This window comes from Pelobates fuscus, chromosome 4, assembly GCF_036172605.1.
Source record: "Pelobates fuscus isolate aPelFus1 chromosome 4, aPelFus1.pri, whole genome shotgun sequence".
In the NCBI taxonomy this organism is placed as follows: Eukaryota; Metazoa; Chordata; class Amphibia; order Anura; family Pelobatidae; genus Pelobates; species Pelobates fuscus.
In genome coordinates this window covers 388,148,205-388,170,138 of record NC_086320.1, presented here as the reverse complement: position 1 = coordinate 388,170,138, position 21,934 = coordinate 388,148,205, and the positions used below count along the sequence as shown (strand labels likewise).

General features: G+C 45.0%; 1 protein-coding gene across 1 annotated transcript in view; it reads right to left on the bottom strand.

Annotated features, from left to right (window-relative positions):
- The window catches only part of KCNH2 (potassium voltage-gated channel subfamily H member 2), a 347,866-nt gene that overhangs the window by 205,946 nt on the left and 119,986 nt on the right, over nt 1-21,934 (bottom strand). The window contains exons 4-5 of the mRNA XM_063452917.1: nt 20,477-20,914; nt 451-665 (exon numbers count right to left, since the gene is read on the bottom strand). Coding sequence (XP_063308987.1) covers nt 451-665; nt 20,477-20,914 — 653 coding nt within the window. The remainder of the gene's footprint in view (nt 1-450; nt 666-20,476; nt 20,915-21,934) is intronic.

Genomic DNA, 21,934 nt, shown 5'->3' with positions numbered 1-21,934 from the left:
CCACCCCCTATTACTACAACCCAAATACACCCTGCCACCCCCTACTACTACAACCCAAATAAACCATGCCCACCGCTACTACTACAACCAAATACACCCTGCCCACCGCTACAACTACAACCCAAATACACCCTGCCACCCGCTACTACTACAACCCAAATACACCATGCCACCCGCTACTACTACAACCCAAATACACCCTGCCACCCGCTACTACTACAACCCAAATACACCATGCCACCCGCTACTACTACAACCCAAATACACCCTGCCACCCGCTACTACAACCGAAGCGCACCATGCCCCCCACTACTACAACCAAATATTCCCATCCAGCACAGTTTTATTCTTCTCTATAAAATTCTATGTTTAGATAAATAAAACCTTTTAGATACATGTCATGCATGGGTCACACATTGTAGTGGTCTACTAGAAGTGGTTTCATCCTACCTGTGTCACTTTCTCTGTCACATTGTGGGTACGGTCCTTCAGCTTGGAGGGGGCGATGATTTCTTTCTCACTGGAAGGGGAGGTCAAAAATGAGTCTCCTTTAAAGTCCACAAAGTTGAGGGTGATTTGAGGGATCTTGCTAATGGCACGGTACCTCATTAGGTCAGAATCCGAGGTAGAATTTAGAAGATTGACACGGACATTATTCATGGCCCCTGAAAAGTGAAATAATCAGTTTGTTATCATCTCACTCTCACCTGTGAAGGCCTTGTTCTATCCACTCTGATCCTACCTCCTTACTAATTACTGAGCATCACCCCACTCTGATCCTACTTCCTTACTAATTACTGAGCATCACCCCACTCTGATCCTACCTCCTTATTAACTACTTAGCATCACCCCCACTCTGATCCTACCCCCATACAAACTAGTGAGCATCACCCCCACTTTGATCCTACCTCCTTACTAATTATTGAGCATCACCCCCACTCCGATCCTACCTCCTTACTAACTACTGAGCATCACCCCCACTCTGATCCTACCCCCATACTAACTAATGAGCATCACCCTCACTCTGATCCTACCTCCTTACTAATTATTGAGCATCACCCCCACTCTGATCCTACCTCCTTACTAATTACTGAGCATCACCCCCACTCTGATCCTATCCCCATACTAACTACTGAGCATCACCCCCACTCTGATCCTACCCCCATACTAACTACTGAGCATCACCCCCACTCTGATCCTACCTCCTTACTAACTACTGAGCATCACCCCCACTCTGATCCTACCCCCATAAAAACTACTGAGCATCACCCCCACTCTGATCCTACCCCCATACAAACTAGTGAGCATCACCCCCACTTTGATCCTACCTCCTTACTAACTACTGAGCATCACCCCCACTCTGATCCTACCCCCATACAAACTACTGAGCATCACCCCCACTCTGATCCTACCCCCATACAAACTAGTGAGCATCACCCCCACTCTGATCCTACCTCCTTACTAACTACTGAGCATCACCCCCACTCTGATCCTACCTCCATACTAACTACTGAGCATCACCCCCACTCTGATCCTACCTCCTTACTAACTACTGAGCATCACCCCCACTCTGATCCTACCCCCATACAAACTAGTGAGCATCACCCCCACTTTGATCCTACCTCCTTACTAATTATTGAGCATCACCCCCACTCCGATCCTACCTCCTTACTAACTACTGAGCGTCATCCGCACTCTGATCCTACCTCCTTACTAACTACTGAGCATCACCCCCACTCTGATCCTACCCCCATACTAACTACTGAGCATCACCCCCACTCTGATCCTACCTCCTTACTAACTACTGAGCATCACCCCCACTCTGATCCTACCTCCTTACTAACTACTGAGCAGCACCCCCACTCTGATCCTACCTCCTTTCTAACTACTGAGCATCACCCCCACTCTGATCCTACCTCCTTACTAACTACTGAGTATCACCCCCACTCTGATCCTACCCCCATACAAACTACTGAGCATCACCCCCACTCTGATCCTACCTCCTTACTAATTACTGAGCATCACCCCACTCTGATCCTACCCCCATACTAACTCCTGAGCATCACCCCCACTCTGATCCTACCTCCATACTAATTACTGAGCATCACCCCCACTCTGATGCTACCTCCTTACTAATTACTGAGTATCACCCCCACTCTGATCCTACCCCCATACAAACTACTGAGCATCACCCCCACTCTGATCCTACCTCCTTACTAACTACTGAGCATCACCCCCACTCTGATCCTACCTCCTTACTAACTACTGAGCATCACCCCCACTCTGATCCTACCTCCATACTAATTACTGAGCATCACCCCCACTCTGATCCTACCTCCTTACTAATTACTGAGCATCACCCCATTCTGATCCTACCTCCTTACTAACTACTGAGCATCACCCCACTCTGATCCTACCCCCATACTAACTCCTGAGCATCACCCCCACTCTGATCCTACCTCCTTACTAACTACTGAGCATCACCCCCACTCTGATCCTACCTCCTTACTAACTACTGAGCATCACCCCCACTCTGATCCTACCTCCTTACTAACTACTGAGCATCACCCCCACTCTGATCCTACCTCCATACTAACTACTGAGCATCACCCCCACTCTGATCCTACCTCCTTACTAACTACTGAGCATCACCCCCACCCGGGCGTCACCTTTGCCGAAAAACTGTAGAAAAACTCAAGCTGTTCAATAAACCATCAGACCTTCTTACCCTTAACTCGCAGCCTTGTCTCATGTTGTAGGGAACTGCTATAATCACACTGGGGATGGCTATACTCTGTATACTCCCCTGGGTTCTAATCACTAGCTCTTCTAAGAGCTGTTCCTGCTTTGCTCTCTGAAGGAAGAGAGGTTCACCCACTGGAACCTGGAGCCTTGACGTAGGTCCAGGGTGGGTAGGAGACGGCGAGACCCCAACCAAGCTGCGGCGGTTCGTGGGGTCTACAGTGCTTATGGTGTCTGGTGCGGTGCTGATGGTCCTTGATAAGCACTAGGAGCCTCGATTGACGGAGGGTCCGTCACAATCATCCTCTCTCTGTACCTACCTCTATACCCCCTCTGAACATCACCCCCTCTTTCTGAACCTACTTCCTTACTACATGCTGAGTATCACCCCCTCTCTGAACCTACCTACTTACTACATGCTGAGTATCACCCCCTCTCTGAACCTACCTACTTACTACATGCTGAGTATCACCCCCTCTCTGAACCTACCTACTTACTACATGCTGAGTATCACACCCTCTCTGAACCTACTTCCTTACTACCTTCTGAGTATCACCCCTCTCTGAACCTACCTACTTACTACATGCTGAGTAACACCCCCTCTCTGAACCTACCTACTTACTACATGTTGAGTAACACCCCCTCTCTGAACCTACTTCCTTACTACATGCTGAGTATCACCTCTCTCTGAACCTACCTACTTACTACATGCTGAGTATCACCCCCTCTCTGAACCTACCTACTTACTACATGGTGAGTATCACACCTTCTCTGAACCTACTCTCTGAACCTACTTCCTAACTACATGCTGAGTATCACCCCTTCTCTGAACCTACTTCCTTACTACATGCTGAGTATTACCCCCTCTCTGAACCTACTTCCTTACTACCTGCTGAGTATCACACCCTCTCTGAACCTATTTCCTTACTACATGCCGAGTATCACCCCCTCTCTGAACCTTCCTACTTACTACATGCTGAGTATCACCCCCTCTCTGAACCTACCTACTTACTACATGCTGAGTATCACACTCTTTCTGAACCTACCTACTTACTACATGCTGAGTATCACCCCCTCTCTGAACCTACCTACTTACTACATGCTGAGTATCAGCTCTCTCTGAACCTACTTCCTTACTACATGCTGAGTATCACCCCCTCTCTGAACCTACCTACTTACTACATGCTGAGTATCACACTCTTTCTGAACCTACCTACTTACTACATGCTGAGTATCACCCCCTCTCTGAACCTACCTACTTACTACATGCTGAGTATCACCTCTCTCTGAACCTACTTCCTAACTACATGCTGAGTATTACACCCTCTCTAAAACTACCTACTTACTACATGCTGAGTATCACCCCCTCTCTGAACCTATCTACTTACTACATGCTGAGTATCACCTCTCTCTGAACCTACTTCCTTACTACATGCTGAGTATCACCCCTCTCTGAACCTACTCTCTGAACCTACTTCCTTACTACATGCTGAGTATCACCCCTCTCTGAATCCACTTCCTTAATAACTGCTGAGTATCACCCCTTCTCTGAACCTACCTACTTACTACACGCCGAGTATCACCCCCTCTCTGAACCTACCTCGTTAGTACATGCCGAGTATCACCCCCTCTCTGAACCTTCCTTACTACATGCTGAGTATCACCCCCTCTCTGAACCTACCTACTTACTACATGCTGAGTATCACCTCTCTCTGAACCTACTTCCTTACTACATGCTGAGTATCACCCCTCTCTGAACCTACTCTCTGAACCTACTTCCTAACTACATGGTGAGTATCACACCCTCTCTAAAACTACCTACTTACTACATGCTGAGTATCACCCTCTTTCTGAACCTACCTACTTACTACATGCTGAGAATCACCCCCTCTCTGAACCTATCTACTTACTACATGCTGAGTATCAACTCTCTCTGAACCTACTTCCTTACTACATGATGACTATCACCCTTCTCTGAACCTACTCTCTGAACCTACTTCCTTACTACATGCTGAGTATCACCCCTCTCTGAATCCACTTCCTTAATAACTGCTGAGTATCACCCCTCTCTGAACCTACTCTCTGAACCTACCTACTTACTACATGCCGAGTATCACCCCCTCTCTGAATCTACTTCCTTACTACATGCCGAGTATCACCCCCTCTCTGAATCTACTTCCTTACTACATGCTGAGTATCACCCCTCTCTGAACCTACTTCCTTACTACATGCTGAGTATCACCCCTCTCTGAACCTACTTCCTTACTACATGCTGAGTTTCACCCCTCTCTGAATCCACTTCCTTAATAACTGCTGAGTATCACCCCTCTCTGAACCTACTCTCTGAACCTACCTACTTACTACATGCCGAGTATCACCCCCTCTCTGAATCTACTTCCTTACTACATGCCGAGTATCACCCCCTCTCTGAATCTACTTCCTTACTACATTCTGAGTATCACCCCTCTCTGAACCTACTTCCTTACTACATGCTGAGTTTCACCCCTCTCTGAATCCACTTCCTTAATAACTGCTGAGTATCACCCCTCTCTGAACCTACTCTCTGAACCTACCTACTTACTACATGCCGAGTATCACCCCCTCTCTGAATCTACTTCCTTACTACATGCCGAGTATCACCCCCTCTCTGAACCTAATTCCTTACTACATGCTGAGAATCACCCCTCTCTGAACCTACCTCTTTACTGCATGCTGAGTATCACCCCCTCTCTGAACCTTCCTTACTACATGCTGAGTATCACCCCCTCTCTGAACCTACTTCCTTACTACATGCTGAGTTTCACCCCTCTCTGAATCCACTTCCTTAATAACTGCTGAGTATCACCCCCTCTCTGAACCTACCTACTTACTACATGCCGAGTATCACCCCCTCTCTGAACCTACCTCGTTAGTACATGCCGAGTATCACCCCCTCTCTGAACCTTCCTACTTACTACATGGTGAGTATCACACCCTCTCTGAACCTACTCTCTGAACCTACTTCCTTACTACCTGCTGAGTATCACACCCTCTCTGAACCTATTTCCTTACTACATGCCGAGTATCACCCCCTCTCTGAACCTTCCTACTTACTACATGCTGAGTATCACCCCCTCTCTGAACCTACCTACTTACTACATGCTGAGTATCACCTCTCTCTGAACCTACCTACTTACTACATGCTGAGTATCACCTCTCTCTGAACCTACTTCCTTACTACATGCTGAGTATCACCCCTCTCTGAACCTACTCTCTGAACCTACTTCCTAACTACATGCTGAGTATCACCCCCTGAGTATCAACCTACCTACTTACTACATGCCGAGTATCACCCCCTCTCTGAACGTACCTCGTTAGTACATGCCGAGTATCACCCCCTCTCTGAACCTTCCTTACTACATGCTGAGTATCACCCCCTCTCTGAACCTACTTCCTTACTACATGCTGAGTATCACCCCTCTCTGAACCTACTTCCTTACTGCATGCTGATTATCACCCCTCTCTGAACCTACTTCCTTACTACATGCTGAGTATCACCCCTCTCTGAACCTACTTCCTTACTACATGCTGAGTATCACCCCTCTCTGAACCTACTTCCTTACTACATGCTGAGTTTCACCCCTCTCTGAATCCACTTCCTTAATAACTGCTGAGTATCACCCCTCTCTGAACCTACTCTCTGAACCTACCTACTTACTACATGCTGAGTATCACCCCCTCTCTGAATCTACTTCCTTACTACATGCCGAGTATCACCCCCTCTCTGAATCTACTTCCTTACTACATGCTGAGTATCACCCCTCTCTGAACCTACTTCCTTACTACATGCTGAGTATCACCCCTCTCTGAACCTACTTCCTTACTACATGCTGAGTATCACCCCTCTCTGAACCTACCTCCTTACTGCATGCTGAGTATCACCCCCTCTCTGAACCTTCCTTACTACATGCTAAGTATCACCCCCTCTCTGAACCTACTTCCTTACTACATGCTGAGTTTCACCCCTCTCTGAATCCACTTCCTTAATAACTGCTGAGTATCACACCCTCTCTGAACCTACTCTCTGAACCTACTTCCTAACTACCTGCTGAGTATCACCCCCTCTCTGAACCTACTTCCTTACTACATGCTGAGTATCACCCCTCTCTGAACCTATTTCCTTACTACATGCCGAGTATCACCCCCTCTCTGAACCTTCCTACTTACTACATGCTGAGTATCACCCCCTCTCTAAACCTACCTACTTACTACATGCTGAGTATCACCCCCTCTCTGAACCTACCTACTTACTACATGCTGAGTATCACCCTATTTCTGAACCTACCTACTTACTACATGCTGAGTATCACCCCCTCTCTGAACCTACCTACTTACTACATGCTGAGAATCACCCCCTCTCTGAACCTACCTACTTACTACATGCTGAGTATCACCTCTCTCTGAACCTACTTCCTTACTACATGCTGAGTATCACCCCTCTCTGAACCTACTCTCTGAACCTACTTCCTAACTACATGCTGAGTATCACCCCCTGAGTATCAACCTACCTACTTACTACATGCCGAGTATCACCCCCTCTCTGAACCTACCTCGTTAGTACATGCCGAGTATCACCCCCTCTATGAACCTTCCTTACTACATGCTGAGTATCACCCCCTCTCTGAACCTACTTCCTTACTACATGCTGAGTATCACCCCTCTCTGAACCTACTTCCTTACTGCATGCTGATTAACACCCCTCTCTGAACCTACTTCCTTACTACATGCTGAGTATCACCCCTCTCTGAACCTACTTCCTTACTACATGCTGAGTATCACCCCCTCTCTGAACCTACTTCCTTACTACCTGCTGAGTATCACACCCTCTCTGAACTTACTCTCTGAACCTACTTCCTAACTACATGCTGAGTATCACCCCTTCTCTGAACCTACTTCCTTACTACATGCTGAGTATCACCCCCTCTCTGAACCTACTTCCTTACTACCTGCTGAGTATCACACCCTCTCTGAACCTATTTCCTTACTACATGCCGAGTATCACCTCCTCTCTGAACCTACCTCCTTACTACATGTTGAGTATCACCCCCTCTGTGAACCTACCTACTTACTACATGCTGAGTATCACCCCCTCTCTAAACCTACCTACTTACTACATGCTGAGTATCACCCTCTTTCTGAACCTACCTACTTACTACATGCTGAGTATCACCCCCTCTCAGAACCTACCTACTTACTACATGCTGAGAATCACCCCCTCTCTGAACCTACCTACTTACTACATGCTGAGTATCACCTCTCTCTGAACCTACTTCCTTACTACATGCTGAGAATCACCCCTCTATGAACCTACTCTCTGAACCTACTTCCTAACTACATGCTGAGTATCACCCCCTCTCTGAACCTATTTCCTTACTACATGCCGAGTATCACCTCCTCTCTGAACCTACCTCCTTACTACATGTTGAGTATCACCCCCTCTGTGAACCTACCTACTTACTACATGCTGAGTATCACACCCTCTCTGAACCTACTTCCTTACTACATGCTGAGTATCACCCCCTCTCTAAACCTACTTCCTTACTACATGCTGAGTATCACCCCTCTCTGAACCTATTTCCTTACTACATGCCGAGTATCACCTCCTCTCTGAACCTACCTCCTTACTACATGTTGAGTATCACCCCCTCTGTGAACCTACCTACTTACTACATGCTGAGTATCACACCCTCTCTGAACCTACTTCCTTACTACATGCTGAGTATCACCTCTCTCTGAACCTACCTACTTACTACATGCTGAGTATCACACCCTCTCTGAACTTACCTACTTACTACATGCCGAGTATCACCCCCTCTCTGAACCTACCTCGTTAGTACATGCCGAGTATCACCCCACCTCTCTGAACCTTCATTACTACATGCTGAGTATCACCCCCTCTCTGAACCTACTTCCTTACTACATGCTGAGTATCCCCCCCTCTCTGAACCTACTTCCTTACTACATGCTGAGTATCACCCCCTCTCTGAACCTACTTCCTTACTACATGCTGAGTATCACCCCCTCTCTGAATCCACTTCCTTAATAACTGCTGAGTATCACCCCTCTCTGAATCCACTTCCTTAATAACTGCTGAGTATCACCCCCTGAGTATCAACCTACCTACTTACTACATGCCGAGTATCACGCCCTCTCTGAACCTACCTCGTTAGTACATGCCGAGTATCATCCCCTCTCTGAACCTTCCTTACTACATGCTGAGTATCACCCCCTCTCTGAACCTACTTCCTTACTACATGCTGAGTATCACCCCCTCTCTGAACCTACTTCCTTACTACATGCTGAGTATCACCCCCTCTCTGAACCTACTTCCTTACTACATGCTGAGTATCACCCCCTCTCTGAATCCACTTCCTTAATAACTGCTGAGTATCACCCCTCTCTGAATCCACTTCCTTAATAACTGCTGAGTATCACCCCCTGAGTATCAACCTACCTACTTACTACATGCCGATTATCACGCCCTCTCTGAACCTACCTCGTTAGTACATGCCGAGTATCACCCCCTCTCTGAATCTACTTCCTTACTACATGCTGAGTATCACCCCCTCTCTGAACCTACTTCCTTACTACATGCTGAGTATCACCCCTCTCTGAACCTACTTCCTTACTGCATGCTGATTAACACCCCTCTTTGAACCTACTTCCTTACTACATGCTGAGTATCACCCCCTCTCTAAAACTACCTACTTACTACATGCTGAGTATCACCCTCTTTCTGAACCTACCTACTTACTACATGCTGAGTGTCACCCCTCTCTGAACCTACCTACTTACTACATGCTGAGAATCACCCCCTCTCTGAACCTACCTACTTACTACATGCTGAGTATCACCTCTCTCTGAACCTACTTCCTTACTACATGCTGAGTATCACCCCTCTCTGAACCTACTCTCTGAACCTACTTCCTAACTACATGCTGAGTATCACCCCCTCTCTAAAACTACCTACTTACTACATGCTGAGTATCACCCTCTTTCTGAACCTACCTACTTACTACATGCTGAGTGTCACCCCCTCTCTGAACCTACCTACTTACTACATGCTGAGAATCACCCCCTCTCTGAACCTACCTACTTACTACATGCTAAGTATCACCTCTCTCTGAACCTACTTCCTTACTACATGTTGAGTATCACCCCTCTCTGAAACTACTCTCTGAACCTACTTCCTAACTACATGCTGAGTATCACACCCTCTCTGAACCTACTTCCTTACTACATGCTGAGTATCACCCCTCTCTGAACCTATTTCCTTACTACATGCCGAGTATCACCTCCTCTCTGAACCTACCTCCTTACTACATGTTGAGTATCACCCCCTCTGTGAACCTACCTACTTACTACATGCTGAGTATCACACCCTCTCTGAACCTACTTTCTTACTACATGCTGAGTATCACCTCTCTCTGAACCTACCTACTTACTACATGCTGAGTATCACACCCTCTCTGAACTTACCTACTTACTACATGCCGAGTATCACCCCCTCTCTGAACCTACCTCGTTAGTACATGCTGAGTATCACCCCCTCTCTGAACCTACTTCCTTACTACATGCTGAGTATCACCCCCTCTCTGAACCTACTTCCTTACTACATGCTGAGTATCACCCCTCTCTGAATCCACTTCCTTAATGACTGCTGAGTATCACCCCTCTCTGAATCCACTTCCTTAATAACTGCTGAGTATCACCCCCTGAGTATCAACCTACCTACTTACTACATGCTGAGTATCACCCCCTCTCTGAACCTACCTCGATAGTACATGCCGAGTATCACCCCCTCTCTGAACCTTCCTTACTACATGCTGAGTATCACCCCCTCTCTGAACCTACTTCCTTACTACATGCTGAGTATCACCCCTCTCTGAACCTACTTCCTTACTGCATGCTGATTATCACCCCTCTCTGAACCTACTTCCTTACTACATGCTGAGTATCACCCCTCTCTGAACCTACTTCCTTACTACATGCTGAGTATCACCCCCTCTCTGAACCTACTTCCTTACTACCTGCTGAGTATCACACCCTCTCTGAACTTACTCTCTGAACCTACTTCCTAACTACATGCTGAGTATCACCCCTTCTCTGAACCTACTTCCTTACTACATGCTGAGTATCACCCCCTCTCTGAACCTACTTCCTTACTACCTGCTGAGTATCACACCCTCTCTGAACCTATTTCCTTACTACATGCCGAGTATCACCTCCTCTCTGAACCTACCTCCTTACTACATGTTGAGTATCACCCCCTCTGTGAACCTACCTACTTACTACATGCTGAGTATCACCCCCTCTCTAAACCTACCTACTTACTACATGCTGAGTATCACCCTCTTTCTGAACCTACCTACTTACTACATGCTGAGTATCACCCCCTCTCTGAACCTACCTACTTACTACATGCTGAGAATCACCCCCTCTCTGAACCTACCTACTTACTACATGCTGAGTATCACCTCTCTCTGAACCTACTTCCTTACTACATGCTGAGAATCACCCCTCTATGGACCTACTCTCTGAACCTACTTCCTAACTACATGCTGAGTATCACACCCTCTCTGAATCTACTTCCTTACTACATGCTGAGTATCACCCCTCTCTGAACCTATTTCCTTACTACATGCCGAGTATCACCTCCTCTCTGAACCTACCTCCTTACTACATGTTGAGTATCACCCCCTCTGTGAACCTACCTACTTACTACATGCTGAGTATCACACCCTCTCTGAACCTACTTATTTAGTACATGCTGAGTATCACCTCTCTCTGAACCTACCTACTTACTACATGCTGAGTATCACACCCTCTCTGAACTTACCTACTTACTACATGCCGAGTATCACCCCCTCTCTGAACCTACCTCGTTACTACATGCCGAGTATCACACCCTCTCTGAACCGACCTACTTACTAGATGCTGAGTATCACCCCCTCTCTGAACCTACTTCCTTACTACATGCTGAGTATCACCCCTCTCTGAACCTACTTCCTTACTACATGCTGAGTATCACCCCTCTCTGTACCTACTTCCTTACTACCTGCTGAGTATCACCCCTCTCTGAACCTACTCTCTGAACCTACTTCCTAACTACATGCTGAGTATCACCCCCTCTCTGAACCTACTTCCTTACTACATGCTGACTATCACCCCCCTCTGAACCTACTTCCTTACTACATGCTGAGTATCACCCCTCTCTGAACCTACTTCATTACTACCTGCTGAGTATCACCCCCTCTCTGAACCAACCTCCTTACTACATGCCGAGTATCACCCCCTCTCTGAACCTACCTACTTACTACATGTTGAGTATCACCCCTCTCTGAACCTACCTACTTACTACATGCCGAGTATCACCCCTCTCTGAACCTACTCTCTGAACCTACTTCCTTACTACATGACGAGTATCATCCCCTCTCTGAACCTACCTCCTTACTACATGTTGAGTATCACACCCTCTGTGAACCTACCTACTTACTACATGCTGAGTATCACCACTCTCTGAACCTACCTACTTACTACATGCCGAGTATCACCCCCTCTCTGAACCTACTTCCTTACTACATGACGAGTATCACACACTCTCTGAACCTACCTACTTACTACATGCTGAGTATCACACCCTCTCTGAACCTATTTCCTTACTACATGCCGAGTATCACCCCCTCTCTGAACCTACCTACTTACTACATGCTGAGTATCACACCCTCTCTGAACCTACCTACTTACTACATGCTGAGTATCACACCCTCTCTAAACCTACCTACTTACTACATGCCGAGTATCACCCCCTCTCTGAACCTACCTACTTACTACATGCTGAGTATCACACCCTCTCTGAACCTACCTACTTACTACATGCCGAGTATCACCCCCTCTCTGAACCTACCTACTTACTACATGCTGAGTATCACCCCCTCTCTGAATCTACCTACTTACTACATGCTGAGTATCACACCCTCTCTGAACCTACCTACTTACTACATGCTGAGTATCACACCCTCTCTGAACCTACTTCCTTACTACATGCTGAGTATCACCCCTCTCTGAACCTACTTCCTTACTACATGCTGAGAATCACCCCCTCTCTGAACCTACCTACTTACTACATGCTGAGTATCACCTCTCTCTGAGCCTACTTCCTAACTACATGCTGAGTATCACCCCCTCTCTGAACCTACTTCCTTACTACATGCTGAGTATCACCCCTCTCTGAATCCACTTCCTTAATAACTGCTGAGTATCACCCCCTCTCTGAACCTACCTACTTACTACATGCCGAGTATCACCCCCTCTCTGAACCTACCTCGTTAGTACATGCCGAGTATCACCCCCTCTCTGAACCTTCCTACTTACTACATGCTGAGTATCACCCCCTCTCTGAACCTACTTCCTTACTACATGCTGAGTATCACCCCTCTCTGAACCTACTTCCTTACTGCATGCTGATTATCACCCCTCTCTGAACCTACTTCCTTACTACATGCTGAGTATCACCCCTCTCTGAACCTACTTCCTTACTGCATGCTGAGTATCACACCCTCTCTGAACCTACTTCCTTACTACATGCTGAGTATCACCCCCTCTCTGAACCTACTTCCTTACTACCTGCTGAGTATCACCCCTCTCTGAATCCACTTCCTTAATAACTGCTGAGTATCACCCCCTCTCTGAACCTACCTACTTACTACATGCCGAGTATCACCCCCTCTCTGAACCTACCTCGTTAGTACATGCCGAGTATCACCCCCTCTCTGAACCTACTTCCTTACTACCTGCTGAGTATCACACCCTCTCTGAACCTACCTACTTACTACATGCTGAGTATCACACCCTCTCTGAACCTACCTACTAACTACATGCTGAGTATCACACCCTCTCTGAACCTACCTATTTACTACATGCTGAGTATCACACCCTCTCTGAACCTACCTACTTACTACATGCTGAGTATCACACCCTCTCTGAACCTACCTACTTTCTACATGCTGAGTATCACCCCCTTTCTGAACCTACCTACTTACTACATGCCAAGTATCACCCCCTCTCTAAACCTACCTACTTAGTACATGCTGAGTATCACACCCTCTCTGAACCTACCTACTTACTACATGCTGAGTATCACACCCTCTCTGAACCTACCTACTTACTACATGCTGAGTATCACCCCCCTCTGAACCTACTTCCTTACTACATGCTGACTATCACACCCTCTCTGAACCTACCTACTTACTACATGCTGAGTATCACAACCTCTCTGAACCTACTTACTACATGCTGAGTATCACACCCTCTCTGAACCTACCTACTTACTACATGCTGAGTATCACACCCTCTCTAAACCTACCTACTTACTACATGCTGAGTATCACACCCTCTCTAAACCTACCTACTTACTACATGCTGAGTATCACACCCTCTCTGAACCTACCTACTTACTACATGCTGAGTATTACCCCCTCTCTGAACCTACCTACTTACTACATGCCGAGTATCACCCCCTCTCTGAACCTACCTACTTACTACATGCTGAGTATCACCCCCTCTCTGAACCTACCTACTTACTACATGCCGAGTATCACCCCTCTCTAAACCTACCTACTTACTACATGCTGAGTATCACACCCTCTCTGAACCTACCTACTAACTACATGCTGAGTATCACACCCTCTCTGAACCTACTTCTTTACTACATGCTGAGTATCACCCCCTCTCTGAACCTACTTCCTTACTACCTGCTGAGTATCACACCCTCTCTGAACCTACTCTCTGAACCTACTTCCTAACTACATGCTGAGTATCACCCCTTCTCTGAACCTACTTCCTTACTACATGCTGAGTATCACCCCCTCTCTGAACCTACTTCCTTACTACCTGCTGAGTATCACACCCTCTCTGAACCTACCTACTTACTACATGCTGAGTATCACACCCTTTCTGAACCTACCTACTTACTACATGCTGAGTATCACACCCTCTCTGAACCTACCTACTTACTACATGCTGAGTATCACACCCTCTCTGAACCTACCTACTTACTACATGCTGAGTATCACCCCCTCTCTGAACCTACCTACTTACTACATGCCGAGTATCACCCCTCTCTAAACCTACCTACTTACTACATGCTGAGTATCACACCCTCTCTGAACCTACCTACTAACTACATGCTGAGTATCACACCCTCTCTGAACCTACCTACTTACTACATGCTGAGTATCACACCATCTCTGAACCTACCTACTTACTACATGCCGAGTATCACCCCCTCTCTGAATCTACCTACTTACTACATGCTGAGTATCACACCCTCTCTGAACCTACCTACTTACTACATGCCGAGTATCACCCCCTCTCTGAATCTACCTACTTACTACATGCTGAGTATCACACCCTTTCTGAACCTACCTACTAACTACATGCTGAGTATCACACCCTCTCTGAACCTACCTACTTACTACATGCTGAGTATCACACCCTCTCTGAACCTACCTACTTACTACATGCTGAGTATCACACCCTCTCTGAACCTACCTACTTACTACATGCTGAGTATCACACCCTCTCTAAACCTACCTACTTACTACATGCCGAGTATCACCCCTCTCTAAACCTACCTACTTACTACATGCTGAGTATCACACCCTCTCTGAACCTACCTACTAACTACATGCTGAGTATCACACCCTCTCTGAACCTACCTACTTACTACATGCTGAGTATCACACCATCTCTGAACCTACCTACTTACTACATGCTGAGTATCACACCCTCTCTGAACCTACCTACTTACTACATGCTGAGTATCACCCCCTCTCTGAACCTACCTACTTACTACATGCTGAGTATCACCCCCTCTCTGAACCTACCTACTTACTACATGCCGAGTATCACCCCTCTCTAAACCTACCTACTTACTACATGCTGAGTATCACACCCTCTCTGAACCTACCTACTTACTACATGCCGAGTATCACACCCTCTCTAAACCTACCTACTTACTACATGCTGAGTATCACACCCTCTCTGAACCTACCTACTAACTACATGCTGAGTATCACACCCTCTCTGAACCTACCTACTAACTACATGCTGAGTATCACACCCTCTCTGAACCTACCTACTTACTACATGCTGAGTATCACCCCCTCTCTGAACCTACCTACTTACTACATGCCGAGTATCACCCCTCTCTAAACCTACCTACTTACTACATGCTGAGTATCACACCCTCTCTGAACTTACCTACTAACTACATGCTGAGTATCACACCCTCTCTGAACCTACCTACTTACTACATGCCGAGTATCACCCCTCTCTAAACCTACCTACTTACTACATGCTGAGTATCACACCCTCTCTGAACCTACCTACTAACTACATGCTGAGTATCACACCCTCTCTGAACCTACCTACTTACTACATGCTGAGTATCACACCATCTCTGAACCTACCTACTTACTACATGCTGAGTATCACCCCCTCTCTGAATCTACCTACTTACTACATGCTGAGTATCACACCCTCTCTGAACCTACCTACTTACTACATGCCGAGTATCACCCCCTCTCTGAATCTACCTACTTACTACATGCTGAGTATCACACCCTCTCTGAACCTACCTACTTACTACATGCTGAGTATCACACCCTCTCTGAACCTACCTACTTACTACATGCTGAGTATCACACCCTCTCTAAACCTACCTACTTACTACATGCTGAGTATCACACCCTCTCTAAACCTACCTACTTACTACATGCTGAGTATCACACCCTCTCTGAACCTACCTACTTACTACATGCTGAGTATCACACCCTCTCTGAACCTACCTACTTACTACATGCTGAGTATCACCCCCTCTCTGAACCTACCTACTTACTACATGCTGAGTATCACCCCCTCTCTGAATCTACCTACTTACTACATGCTGAGTATCACCCCCTCTCTGAACCTACCTACTTACTACATGCTGAGTATCACCCACTCTCTGAACCTACCTACTTACTACATGCTGAGTATCACACCCTCTCTAAACCTACCTACTTACTACATGCTGAGTATCACACCCTCTCTAAACCTACCTACTTACTACATGCTGAGTATCACACCCTCTCTGAACCTACCTACTTACTACATGCTGAGTATCACCCCCTCTCTGAACCTACCTACTTACTACATGCCGAGTATCACCCCCTCTCTGAACCTACCTACTTACTACATGCTGAGTATCACACCCTCTCTGAACCTACCTACTTACTACATGCCGAGTATCACCCCTTCTCTAAACCTACCTACTTACTACATGCTGAGTATCACACCCTCTCTGAACCTACCTACTAACTACATGCTGAGTATCACACCCTTTCTGAACCTACCTACTTACTACATGCCGAGTATCACCCCCTTTCTGAACCTACCTACTTACTACATGCCGAGTATCACCCCCTCTCTAAACCTACCTCCTAGCTCTGTGCTGTACAGGGACAGCCGTTTCTATTTCCAGGTCTGGACACAGGAGGCAAATTGACACATTTCTGCTCAGCAGCCAAAGCAACAATATAAAAGTAATCTGAATCTTTGTGGAAAAAAGTTCCCGCATGTCATATCAGGACCCACACAATCAATGTGAACTGTCAGTGAGTGCGAATGGATCGGGTGATTCACTAAACAATCAATTGCATTGAATTAAAATCTGAACGACATTTAGGATAAAATTAGAGATGTTTTCCAAGTCTACGATAGTCAGAGATTATCTACTTAATCCTGAGTTTTTATTTTCGTGTTTCATTCCATTTGGAGTTTAGTGATGCAGCCAATATCATGTTAAAAGCCTTAATGATACAGATATATATATATATATATATATATATATTAACCCCTTAAGACCGCAGGACGTACTATGACGTCCTTATTTTGGTGGCTCTAAAAGCCGCAGGACGTCATAGTACGTCCTGCGATCTTATGTACTTACCCGGTCGCCGGCGATCCCACGCCGGCGATCGCGGTATGGGGGACTTACCTGGGAGCCCAGGGAGTCCCCCTGCGTCCTCTTCAGCCGCCCAGGGCCATGTGATCGCGAGGTCCTTGCGAGGACCCCGCGATCACATGGACGGCATAGCCGTCCAAGGCATTGCCAGCAGGGGGAGTGCCTGTAATGACAGGTACTCCCCCTGCTGTCTGAAAAAAAAATGTTAAAACAGTGTAAAAATAAATTATATATACTTAGATCATATATATATTTATTATATATATGATCTAAGTATATATATACACACATATACACACATACACATAAATATGCATACACTGTCTACGTGTATTTTAATATTAATATATACATAATTATATATATATATATATTAATATCAAAATACACGTACAATGATATTGATTAAATATATATATAATTTTCATTATATATATATTTATATATAATAAAAATAAATAAATATATAAATACGTTAAAAAAATAAATAAAAAAATAATAAAAAAAATAATAAAAAAAATAGATAAAAAATATATAAACATGCGTAATTTCGTTCTAACTGTATTTTAAAATTAATATATATATATTGATATCAAAATACATGTAGAACGAAATAATATATATATCTATATACATAAGTATATACGTATATATCACTATGTATATACCTATATATCAATAAAAATAATTAAAAAAAATTATATACATATATATACACACATATATATATACACACATATATATATAATAATTCTACGCATATATTTATGTAATAATTTTACATAATTAGGTCATTTTATTAATTACAATTTGCAGGACCTGCCTGCCAACCCAGGCCAAAAGTTCAGGGAATTACATTGTCTAGCACTATATTTAACTCTGTAACTTTCCAAGACACCATGAAACCTGTACATGGGGGGTACTGTTTTACTCGGAAGACTTCGCTGAAAACAAATATTAGTGTTTCAAAACAGTAAAATATATTACAACGACGATATCGTCAGTGACAGTGACATTTTTTGCATTTTTCACACACAAATGGCACTTACACTGACGATATAATTGTTGTGATACGTTTTACTGTTTTGAAACACTAATATTTGTGTTCAGCAAAGTCTCCTGAGTATAACAGTACCCCTCATGTACAGGTTTTATGGTGTTTTCAAAAGTTACAGAGTCAAATATAAGGTTTGCGTTTCAGTTTTTTCACATTAAAATTCGCCAGGTTGCCTTTGAGACCGTATGGTAGCCCAGGAATGAAAATTATCCCCATGATGGCATACCATTTGCAATAGTAGACAACCCAGGGTATTGCAAATAGGGTATGTTCAGTTTTTTTAGTAGCCACTTAGTCACAAACACTGGCCAAAATTTGCGTTCAAATTAGTTTTTTGCATTTTCAAATATTAACACTAACTTTGGCCAGTGTTTGTGACCAAGTGGCTACTAAAAAAGACTGGACATACTCAATTTGCAATACCTTAGGTTGTCTACTTTTGCAAATGGTATGCCATCATGGGGGTAATTCTTATTTCTGGGCTACCATATGGTCTCAAAGGCAACGTAACCAATCTGGCGAATTTCAATGTAAAAAAACTGAAATATGTAACACGCTATATTTGACCCTGTAACTACCCAAAACACCATAAAACCTGAACATAGGGGGTACTGTTTTACACGCGAGACATCGCTGAATACAAATGTGTGTATTGTATTGCAGTAAAAGCAAACAGTATTATGACATTCACAGTTAGAATGTCACGTAGAACTAAAAAAATTTAAAAAATTCTTATTTTCTCCCATTTTTAAATATTTTTTTCATATTAAATTATGTTCCATACCTAAATATTTGATGTTAAACGAAAGCCCCGTTTCCCCTGAATAAAATGATATATAATAATGGGGGGTGCATTTAATATGAAAGAGGTGAATTATGGTTGGACAGACATATAGCGCAAATGCCAGGTTTTGTTTACGTTTTTTTGGATCACAACTTGTACATTTGGCTGCGGTCTTAAGGGGTTAATATCATTGTATAACGCTAACTGATGTATTGGATATGTTTGCTGTCTGGTAATAGAAGGGTTCATGCTGTATGTTCAGCAGTATCATTATTTTGTAACAAGACTTTCACTGTTTGTAACTCAGGTTTTGAAGATCAGAAGGTGTGAGGAGTTGTCCTTCTCCCATTAAGAAGAGCGGTGTATGCTAAGCCTCCAAGATAAAATGTTTTGTTTTTTTCTTTCACATATATCACGTAAATATTCAAGATCTTGATGTGAATGCTCTCAGAACCACTGACTGATTTGCAATATAGACCTGATCCGATACTTCCACTATTCCGGCCTGTGACAAGTTCATTGGAAAAGGCTTTTCAGAGGGGATTGGCTACATGTCTAACAGTGATTAACCCAGTGGATATTACATTGTTAGTTACACAGTAACAAGCTTGAAAATAGACTCAAGACCATCGAGTTCACTCTTTAAAACATCTTTGTCTGTGGTCTGGACTCACACTCAAGATTAGAACAAGCCTTGGTTTACCAATGTAGAGTAACATAAGACTTCCTTTACATGGGAACACACCGCTCATGGAGGAGCTAGCATTTTCACTTCTCAATGATTGCACCCAACAGTTCATACAAAGGGCCAACCTGGGGTCAACTAAGAAAGAGTTCATGGTCTCACCTGTACTAGAATTACGGGCACGAAACTTCTTATCCAGATCCACCTTCATGGCTTCGATATCATCTACAGAGGAAGCCCTTCGGATGCTGTAGAAACTCTCACGGGAACGACTACGTGTCAAGCTACAGTTGGAAAAGGACATATCCAGGTTAAGGTGGTCTTTGTCTGTCCGAGGAGAGGATTGCACTGCTGGATCTCCATCCTCATCTGGGAACGCTTTAGGCTCTGTGCTGCTGATCAGTGCCTGCTCGTCTTCAGGATGAAAGCCAACACAGTTGTCCACTGGAGTCATAGTCACTTCTTCAAGAGCCATTGAGTCGTTGCTCTGCTTAGTGAAATCCACAACAACCACATCAGGGTCTTCTTGTGGGAGGGATTGCTTGCTGCCCGCTAAAGCCAGCAGTGCAGGTAACTTCAGCCTGAAGGATTTTCCACGACCTACAAAGTAACATCACAGAATTAGTCAACTGAAGATTTCCTATAGATTCAGTCAGTAATCTTCAAATCAGAGAGAATATAGGGGTCTACATACCAGTTATCTATAAATCAAAGAGTATGTTTGTTGGTCTACCAACCAGCAATCTACATATAGGAGGCAACAAGTGGTCTACCTACCAGTAATCTACATATCAGAGAGAATAGGGGGTCTGTGACTGTGGCGGGACATCGCCACTGGGTGCCATGTCCCTTGAGTGTTCGGAGGTTTGGTTTTGTATTTTGTGTCTCCAATGTGTGCTGTGGTGGTTTTCCCTTGTTGGGTATGTGTTTCCCTTTGTATTTGGCAATCACTTGCCCCTGTCCCCTGTGGCAAACCTAGCCACTTACAGAATGTCCTTGTATATATCTTGCTATTACTGCATTGCAGAACATTTAAAAGTTGACAATTGACAGTTAACTCCTGGAGCTGTGAATAAAAATTGTCAGTTGACTCCCAGGCTGTGTGTCGTCTGGTCCTTGGGAATGGGAGTTATGCTGTGTGTCCTGCCTTCTGTATGCTGAACCCTGAGTACCAGCGGAGAGGCCTTGGATTAACCCCTGCCGCTCCGCTACAATTGGTGGCAAGCGACGGGATACGAACCGCACAGCAGAACGTCATTCGGCAGATTTGGCATGAATAAAGAGAAAGGAACAGGAATTTGTGGAAACCCCAATTCACATGAGAACCGGAATTCAAGGGTATGTGAAATTACCCGAACAGATGGGGGGATCATTCCTACAGCCCAGGAGGACAGCTACAGAGCAAGCATGGCGCCCAGCTATACTCAAGAGGAGTTTGATGCTTTGTTGAAAAGTCTGCTGGCTTTCTTCGGACCCAATCCACAGAAGAAATACGTGCAGCTTGTGAGGAGAATAGTAGGAGAGCAACTGCAGTTCAAAGCAGAGCATGCAAGGGAGAAACACCAGCAGCAGTGTGAGTCACAGGGAGCCAAAGGTGCCGTACTTCCTCCCCAGCGGCAG